The sequence below is a fragment of the Heteronotia binoei genome, chromosome 7 (assembly GCF_032191835.1).
Source record: "Heteronotia binoei isolate CCM8104 ecotype False Entrance Well chromosome 7, APGP_CSIRO_Hbin_v1, whole genome shotgun sequence".
Lineage (NCBI taxonomy): Eukaryota > Metazoa > Chordata > Lepidosauria > Squamata > Gekkonidae > Heteronotia > Heteronotia binoei.
Genome location: NC_083229.1, coordinates 138,362,832 through 138,384,835, shown reverse-complemented (window position 1 = coordinate 138,384,835; position 22,004 = coordinate 138,362,832). Strand labels below are relative to the sequence as shown.

The 22,004-nt window shown below is 48.1% G+C and overlaps 1 protein-coding gene across 6 annotated transcripts in view; it reads right to left on the bottom strand.

Annotated features, from left to right (window-relative positions):
• CTNND2 (catenin delta 2) overlaps positions 1–22,004 on the bottom strand; it is a 492,702-nt gene that overhangs the window by 102,614 nt on the left and 368,084 nt on the right. For all 6 annotated transcript variants that reach the window (XM_060244323.1, XM_060244322.1, XM_060244325.1 and 3 more), the window contains 2 exons: positions 18,271–18,444; positions 5,131–5,281 (listed from right to left, as the gene is read on the bottom strand). In XM_060244323.1, the coding sequence (XP_060100306.1) occupies positions 5,131–5,281; positions 18,271–18,444 (325 nt within the window). The remainder of the gene's footprint in view (positions 1–5,130; positions 5,282–18,270; positions 18,445–22,004) is intronic.

Below are 22,004 nucleotides of genomic sequence, written 5' to 3'. Positions count from 1 at the left end.
AAAATACTGGAGCGACAGTAAAGATTCAATTTAAACAACAACCAGATGAAGACCCCAGGATTTATTATCTCCGTTTCAATTTTATAACATCTTCAACAGTGGAATGAGCTACAATGTATAACAAAGTTATATTTATTAACAAAATTTTCAATTACAAATTAAAGGTTTTCATTTTTGAGAAATGTTGTTAATAAATATATTTTCGTTATACATTTCATTCGATTTATATCCCGCCCTCCCCACCGAGGGAGTTATACATTGTAGCTCATTCCACTGTTGAAGATGTTATAAAATTGAAACAGAGATAATAAATCCTGGGGTCTTCGTCTGGAACGGACCTTGAGCTGAACCACTGCGTGGCATCTTTATTCATAATTGCCTAGTGTTGGGTTGTTGTTTAAAAGTAATCATAAGCAGCCACTACTCCAAGGTGGGGCAGAATGTGACAAGGAGGCCATCTTGGTGTTCAGTGATGCGCACTGACTCAACTAAAGGCCTGGCAGAACAGCTCTGTTTTACAGGCCCTGCGAAATTGCAACAGGCTCTGCAGAGCCTGGATCACTAGTGGGAGCTGGTTCCACCAGGCAGGGACCAGAACAGGAAGAAGAAGAAGAAGAAGAAGAAGAAGAAGAAGAAGAAGAAGAAGAAGAAGAAGAAGAAGAAGAAGAAGAAGAATTGCAGATTTATACCCCACCCTTCTCTCTGAATCAGAGACTCAGAACGGCTTACAATCTCCTATATCTTCTCCCCCCACAACAGACACCCTGTGAGGTGGGTGGGGCTGAGAGGGCTCTCACATCAGCTGCCCTTCGAAGGACAATCTCTGCCAGAGCTATGGCTAACCCAAGGCCATTCCAGCAGGTGCAAGTGGAGGAGTGGAGAATCAAACCCGGTTCTCCCAGATAAGAGTCCTTCACCACTTCACCACTACCCCAAACTGGCTCTCCTCCAGAAAAACCATGGCCCTAGTTGAGGCTGAGTAGACATCCTTTGGGCCAGGGATATGTTGCTCAGTAGAGCGTAAAGTTCTCATGTCCCTTAGATATGCTGGTCCCAGGCTATTAAAAGCTGTAAAGGTTAGCACAATCACCTCAAAATGGATCCGGTACTCAACCGGCAGCCAATGCAACTGGTGGAGCACCAGTTGGATATGTGCTTGTATAGAAATCACAGTCAGCAGGCACACCACATTTTGCATCAGCTGGAGTTTCTAGATCAGATTCAAGGGCAAGCCTGTGTAGAGCAAGTTGCAGTAATCTAATCTGGAGGTGACTGTTGCATGGGTCACTGTGGCAAGATCCTGAATGAGGAGATACGGAATCTGCTGCCTGATCTGCCTTTCTTTGGGCTTGTCTTGTAGCAGGTTCTCCCTGGGCATCATTGCGGCCTATCCTTTCTCACCATGTCAGGGGGACATTGTAGTCATGATATCTCCGGTTCCTACTCCTGCTCATCCTACTGCTCTACTGAGCAAAGTCTGAAGCCCCCATTAGCCTAAAGAGACCTCTTCTTCCAACCTGAGTGCCTCATCATCCAACCAGTTGGAAGACAGCTCCTAAGAGAACATCCAGGTCCATACAAATGAGAATAGGAACCACAGCTGAGTCAAATCTTCAAGAGATAAACTCATATGGGGGTGTATGTTCACCAATACTCAAGGGAGGCTGAGGGAATCTCTCTCTTTTATACAACAATTTTAGGACCATTCTGAGCAAAATCATGCCACCTTCACTACCACACAACAAGGATCTATCCAAAGTGTTCACTTCTTGGTTACCTGTGACGCATATAGTATGTCACAGAAGTGAGTACACCCCCTTCCATTTTGTAAATATTTAAGTATATCTTTTCATGTGACAACACTGAAGAAATGACACTTGGCTACAATGTAAAGTAGTGAGTCTACAGCTTGTATAACAGTGTAAATGTGCTGTCCCTTCAAAATTATACAACACACAGCCATTAATGTCTAAACTGCTGGCAACAAAAGTGAGTACACCTCTAAGTGATAATGTCTAAATGGGGCCCAAAGTGCCAATATTTTGTGTGGCCACCATTATTTTCCAGCACTGCCTTAACCCTCACCAGAGCCTTACAGGTTGCCACTGGAGTCCTCTTCACTCCTCCATGACGACATCACGTAGCTGGTGGATGTTAGAGACCTTGCGCACCTCCACCTTCCATTTCAGGATGCCCCACAGATGCTCAATAGGGTTTAGGTCTGGAGACATGCTTGGCCAGTCCATCACCTTTACCCTCAGCTTCTTTAGCAAGGCTGTCAAGACGTGGAACTTTAAGTAAAGACGGATCATAGTGTTGTAGCAATTAATCCATTTATTGAGAACAAACGGTCAGCAGAGAGGCAGATTGAGTTTGATACCGGCCCAAGGTTGGGGCCAGCCTTTTCTACATTTCTAAACACAGGAAACCCAGAACGACTCACCAGCCCCCAGCTCATGTCAACAGTGGTGGGAAGGGATCAAAAAGGGGTGGGGGATAATTCAAGAAAACTTGGAAAACGCCAAAAGGACTTACAAGGACTATTTTGATAAAAAGCACTCCCCCCAGTGGGAGTTCAAGGTGGGTGAAATGGTGTTCCTATCTACAAAGAATCTCCCTTTGCCCCAAACTTGTCGTAAATTGGCATACAAGTTCTTGGGACCATTCAAAATAAAACGTGTCATCAACCAGGTTACCGTAGAATTGGAACTGCCTAAAATGTTTAGTAAGATCCACCCTGTTTTTCATTGCAGTCTTCTTCGGAAGGACCCTGGGCCCACATTTTGGCACCCCCGCCCTCCAGAACCACGTCCTATTCAAGTGGAGGGCCAGAGCCACCATGAGGTGCAAGAAATCCTGGACTCCAGGGTCCAGAGGGGGATCCTGTACTATCTGGTTCGCTGGAAGTACTTTCCCCCCAGCTGTGATGAGTGGGTAAAATCGGAGGACCTACGAGCCCCTCAACTGTTGAAAAAGTTTTACCTACTGCACCCAGACAAACCCCGAGCAAGAGCTTAGGGGGGGCAGTATGTCAAACGTGTAACTTACTGAAACTGAATTGTAGGTTAGAAATGCTTGACATGACTAACGCCATGATGTACCTTAATATGAACTCTGCTTTACTAACCCTGAGAACTGTAGCAAGTGCCCTTTCCCCAAGCATATTGTAACCGCAAAGAGTAAAATCTCACGCCCAGCCGAAAAGCCATCTGTGACTTTGAAGTCCACATCTTCAAGGATTCTTCCTCTGAGAAAGAGATAAAGACCCGGGAAGACTGGGAAGACCCGGCTGTCTCTGGGGGTGTGAAAAGGGCTGTATTGTTTCCTGCGTTTAGAAATGTAGAAAAGGCTGGCCCCAACCTTGGGCCGGTATCAAACTCAATCTGCCTCTCTGCTGACCGTTTGTTCTCAATAAATGGATTAATTGTTACAACACTATGATCCGTCTTTACTTGAAGTTCCACGTCTTGACAAAGACAGTGGAGGTTTTGGAGGTGTGTTTGAGGTTGTTATGTTGGAATACTGCCTTGTGACCCAGTCTCTGCTTCAGTACATGTTGGCATTCATGGTTCCCTCAATGAACTATAGCTCCCCAGTGCCGGCTGAACTCATGCAGCCCCAGACCATTCCCACCACCATGCTTTACTGTAGGCAAGACACACTTGTCTTTGTACTCCTCACCTGGTTGCCGCCACACACACTTGAATCAAACAAGTTTATCTTGGTCTCATTGGACCACAGGACATGGTTCCAGAAATCCAAGTCCTTAGTCTGCTTGTCTGCAGCAAACCGTTTGTGGGCTTTCTTGTGCATCATCTTTAGAAGAGGCTTCCTTCTGGGATGACAGCCCTGCAGACCAGTTTGATGCAGTGTGCGGTGTATGGTCTAAACACTGACAGGCTTCAACCTCTGTAGCAATGCTGGCAGCACTCATATGTCTATTTCCCAAAGCCAACCTCTGGATATGACGCTGAGTGCGGGCACTCAACTTCTTTGGTCGACCATGGCGAGGTCTGTTCTGAGTGGAATCTGTCCTGTTAAACCGTTGTATGGTTTTGGCCACCGTGCTGCAGCTCAGTTTCAGGGTCTTGGCAATCTTCTGCCTACGCCATCTTTATGTACAGCATCAATTCGTTTTTTCAGATCCTCAGAGAGTTCATTGCCATGAGGTGCCATGTGGAACTTCCAGTGACCAGTTGGAGGGAGTGAGAGCGATAACCTGCTCCCCCTTCACATCTGATACCTTGTACCACTTACGAGTCACATGACACCAGGGAGGGAAAACGGCTACTTGGGCCCCATCTGGACATTATCACTTTTGTTGCCAGCAGTTTAGACATTAATGGCTCTGTGTTGTGTAATTTTGAGGGGACAGCACATATACAAGCTGTAGACTCACTACTTTACATTGTAGCCAAGTGTTATTTCTTCACCATTGTCACATCAAAAGATATACTTAAATATTTACAAAATGGGGGGGGGGGGTGTACTCACTTCTGTGACATACTGTATATGGTAAAAGAGGTCCAAAGAGGTCCCACATCCAGGCTGGGAAATTCCTGGAGATTTGGGGGTGGGGCATGGGAATGCCAGCGGCTTCAGCAGAGTATAGCGCTATAGAACTCCACCCTCCAGAGCAGCCATTTTCTCCAGAGGAAGTGATCTTTGTAGCCAGAAGACCAGCTGTCATTCTGGGGGACCTCTGGGCCCCGCCTGGAGGCTGGCAACCCTAGGTCCAACCTTGGTCCCTTGTGGGGACAGGCAACATAGTTTTCTTTACGCTGGGGGTCCAAACCATCCATGATTCTTCTGAACACAAAATGACTGCATGTGATTTTTCCCAAGGGGGCCCGCTATCTGAGGATGCAGAGTGAGTGGTGGTGGTGGTGTTGGGTAGTCGACCAAGGTCAAATAACAACAGTTGTTAGCTGACTGAGGTCAAATAACCTTAGGTCCCCCATGTCACTTTTAAAAGAAGAATCTAATATTTTCTGGAATGTTCTGATGCTAAAAGATATTTAAAGTCTTGCAAAACAGCATCTAAGCACTGAGCATTTAAAAAGTCTGCTGGAATGAGGCTTTGGGGAGAAATAGATGACATATTGTATATCTGGTTTGGAAAGCACTTACCTATCAGCTCCTTATTCCGGACATCTAAGGCCATATTCCGTAAAGCTGTCGCAACGGCACACACCACCCGGTCGTTGTCTATTCGTAGCAGCTCCACCAGGATTGGCAGGCCTTTCTCTTTCCGGACGGCGGCACGGATGTAGATGGACCACTGCAATGATACCAGGCAGGAGGGAGAATGGAAAACTTACTTCTTTCGTTTATAGCCCACTTTCCTCCCCTTGGGTGGGGTTGAGGAGGGAGGTGAGGCTGAGAGGACACCCTGCCAGCTTCCAGGGGAGAGCCAGTGGGATTCAAACGGGGGTGTGTGTGTGTGACCCTGATCCTAGTCCGTCTTTTGGACCCCTGCAGCACCACAGTGGTGCGTGCACATGTGTGTGTGTGTGGGGTGGTCGTGAAAAGGGCCATCCAGTCACAGCTGACTTACAGAGAGGTGGTTGGCCATGGCCTGGCTACGTGTCCCACCCCTGGACTTCCCTGGAAGTCTCCTATACAAATGCTGGTCAGAGAGCTAACAAGATCAGGCTAGCTTGGGCTATCCTGCTCAGGACACCACACTATCTCTCGCTCTCTTTCAAAATTAGAGGCCCATAAAACCAAAAAAACAGGGTGTTGCGATGAATTATATTCACTTGATCGCAGCAGCTGCAAACAGGAAGTTAACAGGTATGTTTCTAACTGACCTCTTGACCTTCAAGCTCATCTTAATTTGTCCTGGTGACTAGAAAGTGACAATGGCTGATTTTAAAATTATTTAGATAACCCAGCAGCAACTTAATTCCTACTTCGGAAATATGTTAATTAGTTGCAGCATCTGCTGGCCCTGTCGGAAGGAAGGTGCAAAGGGAAGAGGCCCAGTCTTCAAGCCACGGGGCTCAGTGCAGGGCAGCAGAAAGCAGGCCAAGGAGTTTTTGCCCAGCTTCTCTTCTTTACGGTCAGCTCAGCAATGGCCTGACTTACTCCAGTTAAGGCTCACCAGCATTCCCATCCCCAAGAAGCTGGAGGACAGGATCACACAGATCTTTTTCAGAAGCTTCTTGTAAAGATTATTTGTGCAAGAACCTGCTCAGGACATTTAGCATATACTGTAGATTTATAAAGCTTTGTTTTTCTATTTCCCAAATGTGCCCCCTATCTGTGGATATCTAAACCCACAGGTCAGGGTCACGTTTCCCCAAAACAGATTTTTTTTACGAAGTCGGGGGACCCCTAGGTTTGCAGAAAAATCTAAAATGTTACAAAAAATGCACTGGTGGATTTAAACTCCTCTCCCCTGCTGCAATTAAATAAAGTCTCTGTGTTTGGCCAGATCCAGGTGGGAAGCAGCCGTCTTGGTCCGGAGCAAAAGAACAAAGTTGGAGTCCAGTCCGGCACCTTTAAGTTTTATTGAGAATGTGAGCTTTTGTGTTCTAAAAGCACACTTCATCTGACAATGAAATGTGGTGCAATGAGCAGTGATACTTATAGCTTGTGGGTAGTGGTTAAGCACACAAAATAGTGCAAAGTTAGAATCTAATGGCAAAATAGTGAAATTAACTAACTGAAAGAATAACAAGTTTGGTCCGGATAGTGTAAGTTGCCTGGGAAAACAGCCAAAGGCAATAAACATGGCAGAATTGGAGGATGACAGTGAGAATTCAACATCAGCAGGCAGTCAATGTGGAGTCTATTTCTTGCTCCCCTCCTCGTGTGAAGGAGTGGAGTCAGGTTCCTGCCCCTGCCTCGGCTGCATCTCCTTGGGATGAACGGCGAAGGAGGACGATGCCCACAAGAGTCCTGCATAATGGCGCAGAGATTCTCCTGTGACACTGCAGGGATGGAGGGTGGTCTCTGCCCCCCTGAAGATGTAAGATGGTTGAAGCCGTCCCAGATGGATGCATGAGGCCCAAGGATTCAGGGCGCACAGGAGCTAAGGAGTAGCTGTAACTATTGTATTGTAGCCACCGCTTCCTGAATAGTTAACTTGTATTGTGGTAACCTTTTCCCCTCACATCTACTACGCTCTGTCTTGCAAGACACTATCGTCCTGTGCTGGACATGTCAAGGTCAGAGTCTAGTTCACAGTGATTTGCCTGCACTTGCATCAAAGGGGATGGATGTCTGGGAAAGAAATTTGGAGGGAGGGAAAGCTTTTTGGCACCTAATGCTTGAATATTCTAATGGTCAACCTGCCCGCCTAAGCCAGCATTAGCAATGCTCCTCTAGCCTGTCCTGTCTTCTCTCAATAAACTGATCTCTTGAAAACACTTGAGATTTCATGGGGAGGAACCTGCAGGAGCTGACAGCAGCCGGAGTGTGGTGAGCCCAGCGACGGATACAGAAGCTGACTCCCAGGTCAAAATGCAAACAGGGGAGCAGAAGTGTGAGAGATGTTAACATTCACTTAGATGAGTTGGTTGCAAAGCATTCTCTTTTTTGATAGCCAGCTAGAGCTACAAAAAGAGGTTGCTTACCAGAAGATAGAACTTTAATTTGGTACTTGCTCTCAGCTGCTAGGACATTATATGAGCAGTTGTGGAAGCAAGAAAAAATACCAGAGAAATGGGATTGGATTGTAAAAGTTATGACATGGAGTGAAATGGACAAGTTAACAAGAACCTTAAGAGACTATGATTTAGAAGTATTTAAGATGCAGTAAAAAGTTGAGAAGATACGTAGAAAAAGAGTGGAAAATAAAAGGACATTGGACAATTTTTGATAATGACTAAGTACAAGAGGGAGGAGGATATTAATTTTGGTTCTTATTAATTAAGGGTACCTTTAATATTAAGATTTTAAGTATATAACACTGGCAGGGGTCAAGTAACGGGGGGAGGGGTGGGTAGAAAGTAATATATGGGATAGATAAAAAAGTAATTATTAATGATGTAAGAAATTGAAATTTATTACCATATGTTACCAATAAAATTGTTTGAAACCAAAAAGAGGTTGCTTACCTGTAACTGATGATCTTCGAGTGGTCATCTGGGCATTCACACCCATGGGAGAAAGCGCTAACCCGATCGGTACTTAACCAGCCAAGGATTTTCACGCTCAGCTCCAGTGGGCATGCGCAAAACCCCCACCAACATTCAGTTTGCTCTTGTTCAGACAAATGCTGTATCCCTTTGTAACTAGAAGGCTCAGACAGTACAGCACATGCCTGTCCTGGCACAAACCAGTCAGGTTGTTTTCGTTCACGCGTTGACCTGCGGACGACCGGCTCTGCAGTCTCCCCTGTAGTAGGCTGCTGTGGTGCAATCCGTTGCTGCAAATCAGCTCCCGGAGACTTCGGGGTTAACATAGTCTCCTGTCATTCCTCCTTTATTGCTCCGTCGCGGGGCAATGAACTTCCCCTCCCAGCCTTGGGGGCTTGTTGCTCCAGACTGTCAGCAGCTGGCAAAAACAAAGACGTGGAGCTCGAGACGCGTCCCCAGTCCACGTATTGTTCAAGAAAGCTAGCGGAGCAGCTCGAGGTGATTTTCCTCTCTCCAGCTAGACCGAAGTGATAAGGCTTATGGTTGCTCTGATAACCTAAAAACATCTTCTTGGCCTTATCTCTCCCCTTTCTCCTCAGCTGGCTCGGGATGTGTACATAGGCCGGTATTCCAAATATCTTGATATGATTAAGGGATGGTTTCCTGTCATACCAAATATGTGCTGGAATCTTTCCTGTAGCTGAGGACCAAGTCAGGTTAAGGACATGAGAGGCACACATCATACTCTCCCCCCAATAGTGCATTGGTAAATCACTATCCTTTAACATGCACATTGCCATGTTAGTCAGAGTTTGGTTCCGTCTCTCACAAAAAGCATTGTGCTGAGCACGGTAGGGGGCTGTCAACCTTTGCTCAATCCCGTATCTCCTGCATAATGCTTCCATCCTTGAGTTTACAAACTCAGTTCCATTGTCTGCTAACAGACATTTCGGCACCTTTCCTGTTTTTTCGTTTCACAAAGCAGACCCAGTTAGAAATAGCCTGGTATGTGTCCGCTTTTGACCTGAGGAGGAAGCAGAAGCCATACCTGCTGTGATGATCTTCAACGCACAAACAGAATTTTGCTCCACCTAGGCTCTTAGGAAACGGCCCAATCAGATCCAAAAACACTAAGTCCAGGATCTCCTTGGTTTGGAAGTTACCAGGAGTTTTGGTTGCGACAGACTTAGACTTTACAGCCTTACAAATCTCTCATTCCACATAGCACTTACACGGCTTTGGCGTTATTCCTGCTGACAATAAGGTTTTCTTCACTGCCTGGAATTTTGCGTGTCCCAGCCTCCTGTGCCATAAATGAATGCACTCAACATGGGGTGCTTGATTTGTACTCACAGCTTGTACACTTTTTTCCATCTCGAGGAGATGGAAAACGACGGAGTCTCCGTCGTTTTGCTTTAACAGCCACACCTTTTGCACATATGCTGCAATCAGATGCTGAAAAAGAAACTTTGAAACCTTGGTCAGTCAAAGTTGAAACAGAGAGCAAATTGTAGTTAAGGCTTGGCACATTCAACATAGGCAATTTCTTTCCAAGACTTGCCACGTTCACTGTTCCTTTCCCGGCTACATCAGCACATACGCCGTCTGCCAGTGTTACACACTGGCCTTGCACAGGAGTAAATGTCTCAAATGACTTTTTATCCTTGGCAATGTGTACAGTCGACCTACTATCCACCAGGAACTGTTGAGTGCTGTGGGAAGAATCATTTATGATCACATTCACACACCCACCTCCTGGAGTAGTGGCAGACCGCTTGCCTTTCTTCAGAGTACACTGTCTCTTTAAGTGTTTGGTGCTTCCACAGGAGTAGCACCTTCTCACTGCACACGCTTTTGCTGCGTCATGCTCATGTCTTGCCCCTTTAAGAATCTCCTGGGCATTGTGATTAGCAGAATGGGCGGGAGTCTCCCGGATTAGGGCGTTGTCTCTCCTTCTCATAGCCTCATTCAGCAACCGGTGGAGGATATTAGACATAGTCAGCTCAGCTTTGGGCACAACGTCCAAATTAGCAACGAACTGGTCATAATTAGGGTTTGTAGAATCTTTCGGGCTCAAGTGCCATGTTCTACTGGAGAAAGTTTTCCTTCCAGACGTTTCGTTCTCAGCTGCGGAGAACATCCTCAGTGGCGTTGCAGCCGGAGCAGGCTTCTTGGCTGCTGTGCATTGACGCTCCGGCTGCAACGCCACTGAGGATGTTCTCAGCACTTGAGCCCGAAAGATTCTACAAACCCTAATGATGTTACCAGCCATGAAAACCTGAAATCTTTGAGAACTGGTCATAACTTGCGTCTAATGAACTAGGATGATATACGCCTGCTGCAAAGGAGAAAAGATTACCTCCTTCTCCTGTAGCTCGGTAATGGTGCGTTTCATATATTCCAAGTGGGTCTGCATATCTCCACTTGGTTCTAAACGGGCATTTAGGAGTTTCTTCATTAGGTATATCTGGGAACCCACACTCTTCCGCACATATAATGCCTTCAGAGCATCCCAGCAACCCTTTGCGCTGTTGGTACCTTTGATGTGGATAAGTTGGGAATCCTCCAAGGTTAACCCAATCAGGGAAAAAGCCTTATCAGTTCCGCAGGGCCTGCAAGACCGTCCTTTTTAAACTTGCACACTTGGACTGCTAGGAAGATCGGTAACTAAGATCCGCCAATGCGGTTTGAAGATCTATACCGCCGAATAACTGTACTTATTAGATTGGTTTTAATGTTATTAAGTTTATTGTTAATGTTTTATATTGTTAAATTTAAAGGCTTTTATCCATTATTGTATGTTCCCATAAAATGTTGTTAGCCGCCCTGAGCCTGCCGAGGTGGGGAGGGCGGGATAGAAATAAAATTTATTATTATTATTATTATTATTATTATTATTATTATTATTATTATTATTATTATTATTATTATTATTATTATTATCCCTGCGGTGCTTGGCAATCAGCTCAGCGTCATCAACGGCATGCAGAGCTGTTATGTCTGGTGGGTGAGATACCGACTCCCACAGACCTTGATATTTCAGCAACATTGTGACTTTCTCGGACCATGTACCGTAGTTTTCACCATTTAGCCTGGTTATATGAAAACCTGAGGCTTGCACGCTGGACTCCATCATAATAACCTGGACAAAGACAAATTGCCACACCCACGCCTGTAGCTGTCTTACTCACGAGTAGATAACCTTCACAGAATGCTGAAACACTGGAACGGCCAGAGGTTACTCTCACGTAGGATGCTCTGGGCCCATAACCAATGACAGAGTGTAGTGGAAACGTCCCACAGGGCCACTCTGGTCAGCCCAGCCTCAGCTGATGTTCTAATGAATACACACTCACAGACAGTCAGTTAACAGAATTGTATTAGGGTTTAGGCAATAGCTAAGTCAAGTTACAGTCCAGAGGTCAGTCCACTTACAGTCAGTCCAGTCAGTTCAACAGTACAGGTACACACAGTCCAAAAGAATAGTCAGTTACACAGTCCATCAATATCAGTCCATCCAACAATCTAACAGCATACCACTCCTCTCCGTCCGTTCTCTCCACAGTAGGTAGCATTGTGGCTACTGCTGTTATACCACCACCAGCCAATCACATTCCTTATTGGCTAATGGGTTACGCATGCTACTCACATGCTTTCACTTTATCACCTGTATAGCAAGTGTTACATAATCCTGCCAACAGTACCAAGAAGCCTTAAAGCGACAGATACTGTCACTAAGGCCCTAGTTGAGTGACTTCAAGGCAGGTCAAGAGGCAACCCATGGTAAGGGACAGTAGGGCTCAGGATGTCCTGTTAGGCCTCCGGGAAGTCTCTGAGATCTTATAGTTTAGCTTGGAGGAAACAGTGGAGAAGAACAAGTTAGTATTGTTTCTAGAGTTGAATGAAGAACACAAAAGGAGGACCCTTTTGATATCCAAAGACTTCCTTTATCTGCCAACCTACGAAAAGAATGTTTGACAGAGAGATGTCAGAGTTACAAAGTGAACTCAGACTCTATTTCTAAGAGAAAGAATACCACTGGAGAGTGGGGAAGAAGTATATTCTCATCATGAAAACAAAGGGTATCATAACATAGAGCCAGTAGTCCAGCTATCCAACCAGTGAGAGAGAGACAGCCATCAATAATGCTGCTCCCCATGACAAGAAATGAATGGAACCAGTAGCCAGGGGTTTGGAGAGGTTCCCTGGCAGGATTGATAAGAGAAAGGCAGATGCCATGGTGGAGTGGTCATTTGGCATAAAGATGAAAGCCAAGAAGGCCTTTAGGAAGTGAGTAATAGAAGAGTGTGAGGATGACCGGTACCCATCAATGGAGGTACAGTGTGCCAAGGCGGCCAGGAGGCTGTTCAACCAAAGAGGAGGTGAGGCTGCAGTCCACAATGATGCTAATAGGATGTTCCATATTTGGAAGAAAAGTAGGGGAAGTCTCTGGGACGAGGTGACGCAGAAGAGGAAAGTAGTGATGGCAAAGCCATCAGAGTTATGCCCTAGAGCAGTGAGGGCATGGCTTATCCTGGAATTTCAAGGTTTTTGTTGGCTACCCTGGAATTTCAAGGTGCACATAGGAACACGTAGAGGTATTGGCTGCGTCGCAGGAAAGGAGACAAGATCTGGTATCCACTCCTGCTCTGGGGTAGAATTGCTGATGTTTCCTATCTTACTCAAATGCTGTCGATTGGCGAGTGACCCCAAAGGCATAACAGAGGGTTGAGAAAAAACCTCTCAACATGAGGAGATGCCGCCCTGCAGGTTCAAGAAATCGCCTGAATGTTCAGGTCCCCAAGTGGGCAGATGACCTGTGTGAAGAGTGGAAGTTCACACCGTCTGTCCACATTCCCAGTACTAGGATACAAGCATCCTGGCAATAGCCCATCTGTGACAGCTGTAAGATGAGGGATGAGGCATTTATGGAAGGGTGAACACAGACCTCTCTGCAAGTGATAGCTGAGGGAAGTGTGTAGTGGATCTTATCGTCAGCGTTCCCAGAAAATGATGTGGTAGTTGGCATGGTCGGGAGGTTATAAGTGGCTTGATACAGCCTGCCCCTACCTCCTGTTCCTGGTATTCCAAGGAGGTCTTCCCATCCAAGCACTTGACAGGGTTGGCCCTGCTTAGCTCCCAAGATCCGATGAAATCAGATTTGCCTGGGCTATCCAGGTCAGGGCTGGTAAGCTCTTGACACGGGATCATTCATGTGCATCTTCCAGAACCAGAGACTGGTTTGTAATGATCCAAAAGGATAGGGAGTTGGAGAGACGTCCCTAAAAACAGAAAGAGCTCCCATTATGCACCAATCCCATGGTTTGGGCAGTAGGGAGAGGTGGAGCAACTGGGGGTCTCTGAAGAGTCAGAGAGATCTGAGGCACCAGAACTCCAGAAATGTAGGAATGCATGAGGAGGCTGGTAAGCACCTGGACCTAGGTGGTTGAGGTCATAAGGCCCAGAGAGGATTGACATGGAGAACTGTGTGTTCTTACCATGTTTGGAGCACATGCGGAAAAAGAGAAAGTTCTGCACTCCCCGAATGATGTGTGCACGTGTGTGGACCCCACAGGCCCTATGGACTAGACCCTATGGACTAGACCATCGGTGCCGATGGCAGAGCCATGTGAGTCTGCTCTGGAGGTTTGTGCAGATGCTTCGTCTAGCAATGATCCAATAATAAAGCAGCCAGGTCGTTGTTGCCAACAGTAGTATGATGGATGGTAAAGCATCCAGTACCTAAGGGAGGTTGCATATTGCTGGGCCAACTTGGGAGGTCCGTAGAACTAGAGTAACAAAAAGCTGCTGGGACACAGTGTGTGCCCCCTGCAGTCTTTCTTTATAAGACTAGAAAGAACCCATGTGAAAACGAGGGGGTCAGCATCATCGCTGCCGACTAGCCTCTGCCCTTGAGGTCGAACGTCAGTAAGGGGGAGCGCTTTGGCTCCAGTGCCCACAAGACTGTGGCCAAGCAGAGGGGCATTGGCGCTTGGGGCCACAAGCATAGATGGGAGGTGTGTTTGTGCTATGAACTGGAGCGCAAAAGCACTTGGATCGGGAGTAAGTTGAGCGTTGGGGGGCTCAGTCGGCGATGTCAGGAGTTGAAGGCAGAAGTAACTGCCGACTCCGATGCTGATCCTTCCGATGCTGATCCTTCAGTGGGCAAGTGGCGTATGACGATAGAAGTCATGTTTGCCATGCCTGCTTCCACCTCGAAACCCTTGTCCTCCCAGCAGCAGATGCTGACAGGTAGCGAGGACTCTGACTTCAATGCCGAGAATGCTCGTAGGACAGAGCGGTCGGCATCGGAAAGGGAAGAGCCATAAGAGTTTGTCTTGCTCTCAGTGGGCTCCAGCACCAACATAACGAGTTGGGCCACGTGCTGTCCAGGCTTGAAGACATCGAAGTCCATTGAATCAGTTAGGGAGACGACTCAAGCAGTTGAAACAGGTATATTGCTGGCTTTTCCCTCATTAGTCAGGAGGATTGGTGAAGATCTATATTGCAAGCCTCTCTGAGCAGGGAGAGCGGAGAAAACGAATCAGGAGGGGAAATTTGACTCCAGCACTTGAGTCGGCAAGAGAGCCTGCCTCCACTGCTTTTACGTATCAGGGAAGGGGGAAAAAGGGGAGGGGGGAATCTGAAGGGCTGAGGAGAGTAAAGTTTTCGACTTTTCTCCATCTCACTAGGTTTGTTTGTTATTATTTGCTTTTGAGATAATATGAGAGGCAGAAATAGGATTAGAAGTGGCCATTTGAAAGAGCATGCATGGTGGGGTTCTTGAGCATGCCCAATGGAGCTGAGTGTGAAAATTCTTGGCTTGTTAAGAACCGATCGGGTTAGCGCAGACGCACTTTCTTCCATGAGTGTGATGCACAGAGACCACGAAGAAGATCAGTGGATACCCTGCGTATTTTTTATCTCTTTGCAAAATAGTGTACCTTCTTGTTTAATTAATTTTGTAACATTTTGTACCTTTTTCTAATTCTGCATTAAATAATTTCTTTAAAAAGAAAGCAAAAGGATAATAAATACTTTGTTGCTTATCCTTTAAATGTCTGGCTTCATTTCCAATGTTTTATGGATTTCAAGCACCTGGACCAAATGCTGAAGGCTGTGGGGCATGTGCTCCGGATGTCCACCACAAGGGTTTGCTGCTTGTACTGTAAAGCGGAAGACACTGCCAGAGAGGCCGGGTCTTTCCACCTTCCCAGTCAGGGACAGAGGAGAGGGAAGGGAGGAGCGGGTGGAGAAGATCCCTATGTGGCACACTCTGCTCCATATGCCTCATGAGGAGGCGGGAAATTTAGGGTGCAGAAGAAAACATCACCTGGGCTTGCACCCTCCCCTCCAGCCTTCAAAACCTGCTTCTGTCTTGGAGGAGGTGCACAACATCCCCCCCCCACCCCGAGGTTCCCCTGAATAAAGGGCCTGGCTCAAGAACTGCCCTCCCGGCAGGAGCAGGGCTTTCTCTGTGGCAGCTCCCAAGTGGTGGGATGTGCTCCCAGAGAACACCAGAGCCCTACGGGGCCTCTCACAGCTCCTTCTGCAGGGCTTGCAAGACTGGACTTTTGGGACTTGCTTTCCGTGAATAATGGGAGACAGCTGCTACCACGCCGCAGAGCTGACAGTCTTGGCCAATACCACTGGATCAACACCATGAGCACCATAACCATTAAAGATCTTGGATAATTGCTGATTATTGTTTGAAAAATTGCTGGTCATAGTACTGTTTTAAGTTTTATATTCTGTTATTGTTTCTATTGGTTGTGAGCTGCCCTGAGTCTGTCAAGGGGAGGGCAGGATATAAATCTAAATAAATAAATAAATATTACCAGAGATGTCATGCCAAAAAATCTTAAGTGTTCACATATGTACATAGATACAGACATTTTAAGACCCACTGGGCATGCTCAAACTCTGAGGCATGTCTAAGTCTCTGTTTGGATTCTGCCAAAGACATGTAAAGCAACAATTCTGTCATGATTCTCCCAAAGGAAGCACCAGTTTTAGCCCCTCCAGACAAAACCCACACAGAGAAGACAACTGTCACTCTGATGGCCTCTGTAATCTCATCTACGCCTGTGAGCCACAGATATTCCTGGCAGCCACTGTGGGCCGCTCCATTCATCTGGGGAGGAATCTCTGGGCACATCAGCTGTTCATGAGGATACATTTGCCAGCAATTATCCGGACTGCCTGCATTACAGGAACATTTGGCTGGGGATGCTGCAAAACAGCCTCTTCTTCCCTCTGCCCCAAGACATGAGAGATGGAGCTTGCTCTGCTGGGGCTGGGTGAGGCCTGCAGCTTCACCAAAGCCTCTGAGGAGAAACATTCCCTCCGCAGCAGCTTCCTGGGGGAGGGAGGGGGGCACATAAAAGTGACAAAAGAGAGAGGATCTCATTTTCCTTTTTAAAGGGATGGCTTGCCAATATATTTACTCATCCAGTTACTCCATAAATTAGCGCGACTCCACCACTCAAATAATTGCTCAGCATGAAAAGGGGAGACATTACTGTGGGAATCACCAACTGCAATTCAGAGTGAGATAAAGGCACAGCCAAAATGCTGATGGCAGAGAAGCCCCAGAGTTCCCGGGAAACCAACAAGATCATATTCCCTGTTTGTTTCCTGGTGTTCTAGGTCATCCTTTCAGAAAAGATGGTTTCAGTCCAAGAACCAGTCCAATGATGATAAAGATCTACACCAGAGTCCAAGTCCTTTCTAGGAAACACAGGCTGTCGGGCAGTTCCCGCAACTCACTGGAGCCCGCGGAAAGCTTTTCTGGGTCATTTGAGTGAGGTCATCGCTGGGCACTCTGGCACATGACCTGCACATTTTGGGCATGACATTATTCTCCTTTGCTGGAGCGTGTACAGAAAGCAAGCTCTGCTGGTGGTGAATTTTCATTCTGTAACTATTATAAGCTGGCAAGCAGCCAAGACTCAATGGCCAAGGAGATGTGAGGAGGACCCGCCATTTGTTTTTTCTCCTGCAAACGGCCCCCCTTGAGGCCCATCCCCCGTTTGTGCCACACTGAAAGAGCAGAATGAAGACGCTTGGAGAGATACACAGAGATGGCTTCTATACACATTTCCTATGTAGGTAGAGAGATGATTTCATTCATGGCTCAGTTGTACCACTGACCTCCCATTGGAAGGAGTGATTGTTTGGCCAGACAGGCTTACCTTGGACATGACAAACATGCATCTTGCAGAGAGATGAAATATTCTTAGCAAGCACCAGCAGAATAAATAAGGGGCTCGCTCTACCTGCCACCTGGCCTGTACAGATTATTACATTGAATTAGCAGCTTCTTTGCTTAGATAAAGCAGGCCTCCAGAAAGCAGGAGACTGACAGGAGACTCTTCAATCACAATTGGAGCCCAGGCATCATCTTGGCACAGGACTGAGGATTTCCAGCAGCAGCAACAGCAGCAGCATCGATTCTTGTCTCAGGGTAAGCCAGTGGAGGAGTCCCCCCCCCCCCCCAGGAGCCCTCTCCTTTTGCCCCGGCTCTTGGATGGAAGCTGCCAGCAGGGATGTTAATTAGGGCCAACAAATATACTTGGGTGTTCCTGCAATGAGACTGCCCTGTTGAAATCAAAGTAGCAGACAGAGCTACAGATTTGGATCAGCGCTTTAAAGTGAAGTTTTAAGAATTAATCTAACCGTGTGGGCATCAGATAAGAACATAAGAACATAAGAGAAGCCATGTTAGATCAGGCCAATGGCCCATCCAGTCCAACATTCTGTGTCACACAGCGGCCAAATATATATATATATACATACACACACACACACACACACACACACACACACTGTGGCTAATAGCCACTGATGGACCTCTGCTCCATATTTTTATCTAACCCCTTCTTGAAGGTGGCTATGCTTGTGGACGCCACCACCTCCTGTGGCAGTGAATTCCACATGTTAATCACCCTTTGGGTGAAGAAGTACTTCCTTTTATCCGTTTTAACCTGTCTGCTCAGATGAATATTCCAGTTGCTGGACACAAAATCAGACCACAGTCACACATGTAAGAGTGAGAAGCATTTTAAAGACCCATCCCCATTGGACTTTGTTCCTCCCCCAATCTAGGGAGAGGCTGCTTGGAGTTGCCTGCAGTGGCAAGCCGAGAGAGAAGCAGGGGTGCGGGGGGGGGGGAGGGTCCTACCTTCCAGCTCCCTGCTGCCAGGTTCTGCAAGGCGCCTGCTGCCCCTTCCAAGGTGTCTGGATTTGAGCACTCGGAGAGAAGTGTGAGGTAGGGTTTGACTATGGATGGGTGCCACAGCATCTGGATTCCTTTGGGTGGTTCCGCACAGTCCGGGAGCGGTCCTACTCCGTCCCACTGGGAAGAGGCAAAAAAGGAGATGGTTACAAGTGGAGGCAACAGGAAAGCGCAAGAAGAAATATGGGGCCTGAAACAACGGGCACTCTTTACACACACGCCGTGGCTACAGTCAGGCAACGCTTCCCAGGGGGTCATCTTCAATTCCCCCCCCCCCCCAAGCATGAGTCAGACAAATAGCTGTAGTGAGGCAGCTCACAGCAACACTGCCTCAGAATTAAATAAAATGATTTCAGCAGGCTGAACTGCAACCAAGCCTTGGCCCAACTTGCCCCACTGGCTTGAGATGGTGCAGGCAGAGGCCAACCAATCCCTCCACCTGGCCCAGTCCAAGAGAGAGTGGGGTCCTGGGAGATATCAGCCACGTTCAATGGGGACCTAGAACAGATCAATCACTTCGTGATCCAAGCCAACAGCTACCTCCACTATTGGGGAGACACCTTCCCCGGAAAGCCAGTCCAGTGGACTACCTCGGATCCCAAGTGGAGGGAGCAGCGGCCCGCTGGGACGTGAGCCTCTGCAAGACCCAGGTGGCAGCAAGCAAGAGGACGACACCTCCATGGCGCGGAGCTCGGACGGGAAGACTGATACTGAACTACTGGCAGGAAATAGGAACAACCTGTCGTAAGCAGAGCAAACTGGCAGGTTGGGGAAGTATCAGCGCTGCTAACTTTGTTTTTTATCCCTTTGACTTTATTGAATCCGAAGCTTAAACGCTTCATGCATGTGTGCGCCCTACTAGATTCAGGGTGCACTAGAAACAGAACAACTCCCAAATTAGTGGAAGCTATGGGACTTTCCTCCTCACCCCTACATCAGGTGATTCAATTTGAGCAAATGGATGGAAGGCTCATGTGTGGGGAGTCCTGCACCCACGAAACAGAACCACTCCTGGTGGGGATAGGCCCCCATTGGGAGTCAGAGATTTCTGTGATCGCCCCCTCCTCCTCTTTTGACTTAGTATTAGGAGTGGAGTGGCTGGCCAGACATGAGCCTCACATTAGGTGGGGTGAGCACATCATGAGCTTTGAGGTGTGAATAAAAATCTAGAAGCACTCTGCGCCTAAAAAAAGCTAACAGTCAAGCAAATCAGATGGGCGGGGTTCTTTTCCAAATTCAACTTTGTCCTCAAGCACATCCCAGGAACACATAACTTCCTGGCAGACGCTCTCTCCCACCTACCACAACATGATAGCCAAAGGGAGAAGATGACTGATTCATTATTCACCCCTCCCAATTAGGCAGGGCATGATGCGCCCACAAAAGGCATTCCTAACGGACAACAAACCGGGGTGGGGGGTGGGGCTTAAGATGGAAACTGAAAAAAGGGACACTGAATTTTTTAATTAAATGGTTACATTTTCCTCCTTCCCACAGTGAATGGGTGCCATCTTCCCAAGTAAACACTCCCTATTTGATTCTTAAGTTTTATAAGAAATTTCCCTCAGAACCCCAAGGGGCCACTTAAGGGGGGTAGTATGTCCAGTTCCTTGCCATGATCTGTATCTGCTTGATGTAACCTGAGGAATGTATGTTGAGGCTGCTGTCAGCTTGTGTTCTATAACCTTATTGATACTAACCATATTGCCTATAGTGTTTGTTTGCTTAAGACTAACCCCAGTGATCCCCAGTAGAATCTTAGGTATGCCTGAGGGGGAAGAGAGAGGTGGGAGGGAATTGGGCGCCAAAAGCAATAAACGGCCTGGGAGTGCAAAAAGACACCGCCGCTGCTTCCCAGGCGCCGCAAGGACATTGGCCGGAGGGGGAGTGGATATGGCCCAGCTAGAGAGAGATAACAGGCTTGTGAATCAAACACCTCTGAAAGTAGAATGTAACTTTATTATGAGAATGATTTAAAGCCCCCAGGCTTTGATGTACCCCCATAAATGCTAGTGCTTGTTCCCCATATGTTATCACTCTCAAAGACCTTCTGCAAGAGTAACATTGTGTATTCAACAAATGAAACTTATTTTCAAAAGAAAAGAGTCCTCTCATTGTTGAAGCCTCGATGAACCCTGCGCTGACATTTTGAGAGTGATCCCTTAAAAGGGGCTTATCGGCGCGAGTCACTTCTAGAGAATGGCTACAGAAGCACCCGACGACCGAGAGCCCTGCATCCCAGAACTACTGGGGTCCCCGGCGTGGTACGTTACCGAGAAACGAAAGCCGAGGAAAGTGAGCAGTCAGGTGCTCTTCATCACCCCAAAGACGTGGAAGCACCGCACGTCCACCACCCTGATGGACGAAGCAGTGCAGCGACACGCCAACATCCTCTGCAACCCCGGGGACCCGGAGGAACATGGAGACTCGCCCGACATGGCCAGCGAGCCCACCGGGACGGAGGGGTCCGGGCGGAGCACGGAGCCAAAAAAGACAAGCAGCCAACAGGGTAATGGCGATGGCGAGGAGGACGAGGGCGACTCGCGAGCCTCCTCCCCGAAACCCAATACGATGGAAGAGCTCCGGCGGGAGATGGAAATATTGGGGCGCGATCTCCGGCGGGAGATGAACATCACCATGAAACTAACCCTGAGTGAGGTGCAGAGGCAGGTCGACCGAGCGATCGCGGGCATCGCGGGGAGGGTGACCGGAGCGGCGGCCCCGACCCCAACTCAGCCAGCCGCGCCACCGGTGCCGGCGGGACCCGCCGCCCCCCCGGCGCCAGGAGCGAAAGTGAAGACCCGAGAGCTGCATGTCACCTTTGACGGAAGTGCAGACAAAGTGGAATACTTCATAATCCAAGCCAACAGCTACATGCATTACTGGGGGTCGTCCTTCCACGATGAGCATAGCTGGGTGGCCTACCTGGGGTCGAAGCTGGAGGGAGAGGCACAGATGTGGTACGTGACGCTCTTCGAGGCCACGGAAGTGGCCACTGTGGCCGGGTTCCTGCAAGCGCTCCTGTCGCAATTCGAGGACCCCCTGAGGGAGACACTTGCGATCGCGGCCATAGATGGGCTCCGCCAAGGGAACAAATCCATTAGAGAGTACTCCCTGGAGTTCCGAAACCACAGCTGCAAAATCAAAGGATGGAGCGAGGCCATGAAGATCCGGGCTTACAAGAAAGGGCTGAATCCAGGCTTGCTGGACCGGGCCCTGGGGCAAGTCTGACCCGACACCCTGGTCGGCTGGATCCAGTTCGCAGGAGAAATCGAAACCAACATGAAGGAGGTGGCGATCCAGCGCCAGGGGCTCCAGAGCCGACCCAGCCGAGACACACGGCCTGCGCCCAAGCCGGAGGTAAGGAAGACCGGGGGGGGAGGAGCAACCCCCAAGGTTTTCTCGGGGACCCGCAAGTGCTACCAGTGCGGGGACCCCAACCACCTGGCCGCCAACTGCCCTGAGAAGACCCGGACCAGCACCCCGTCCGCTAAAGGGCCACCGGGCAGTATCAAGAAGCCGGGCAAGCCGAAGGAGTCAGGCCGCAGCAGCACCGCACTGTCGATGGTGCTTGACGAGGATTCTATAATGCTTGAGGAGCTAGGGGAAGACTCGTGGGAAGCTGAGCCGGCGGGAAACAAGACCGACCTGCACTAGAAGGTGCCCAGCGGCAGGTCCCG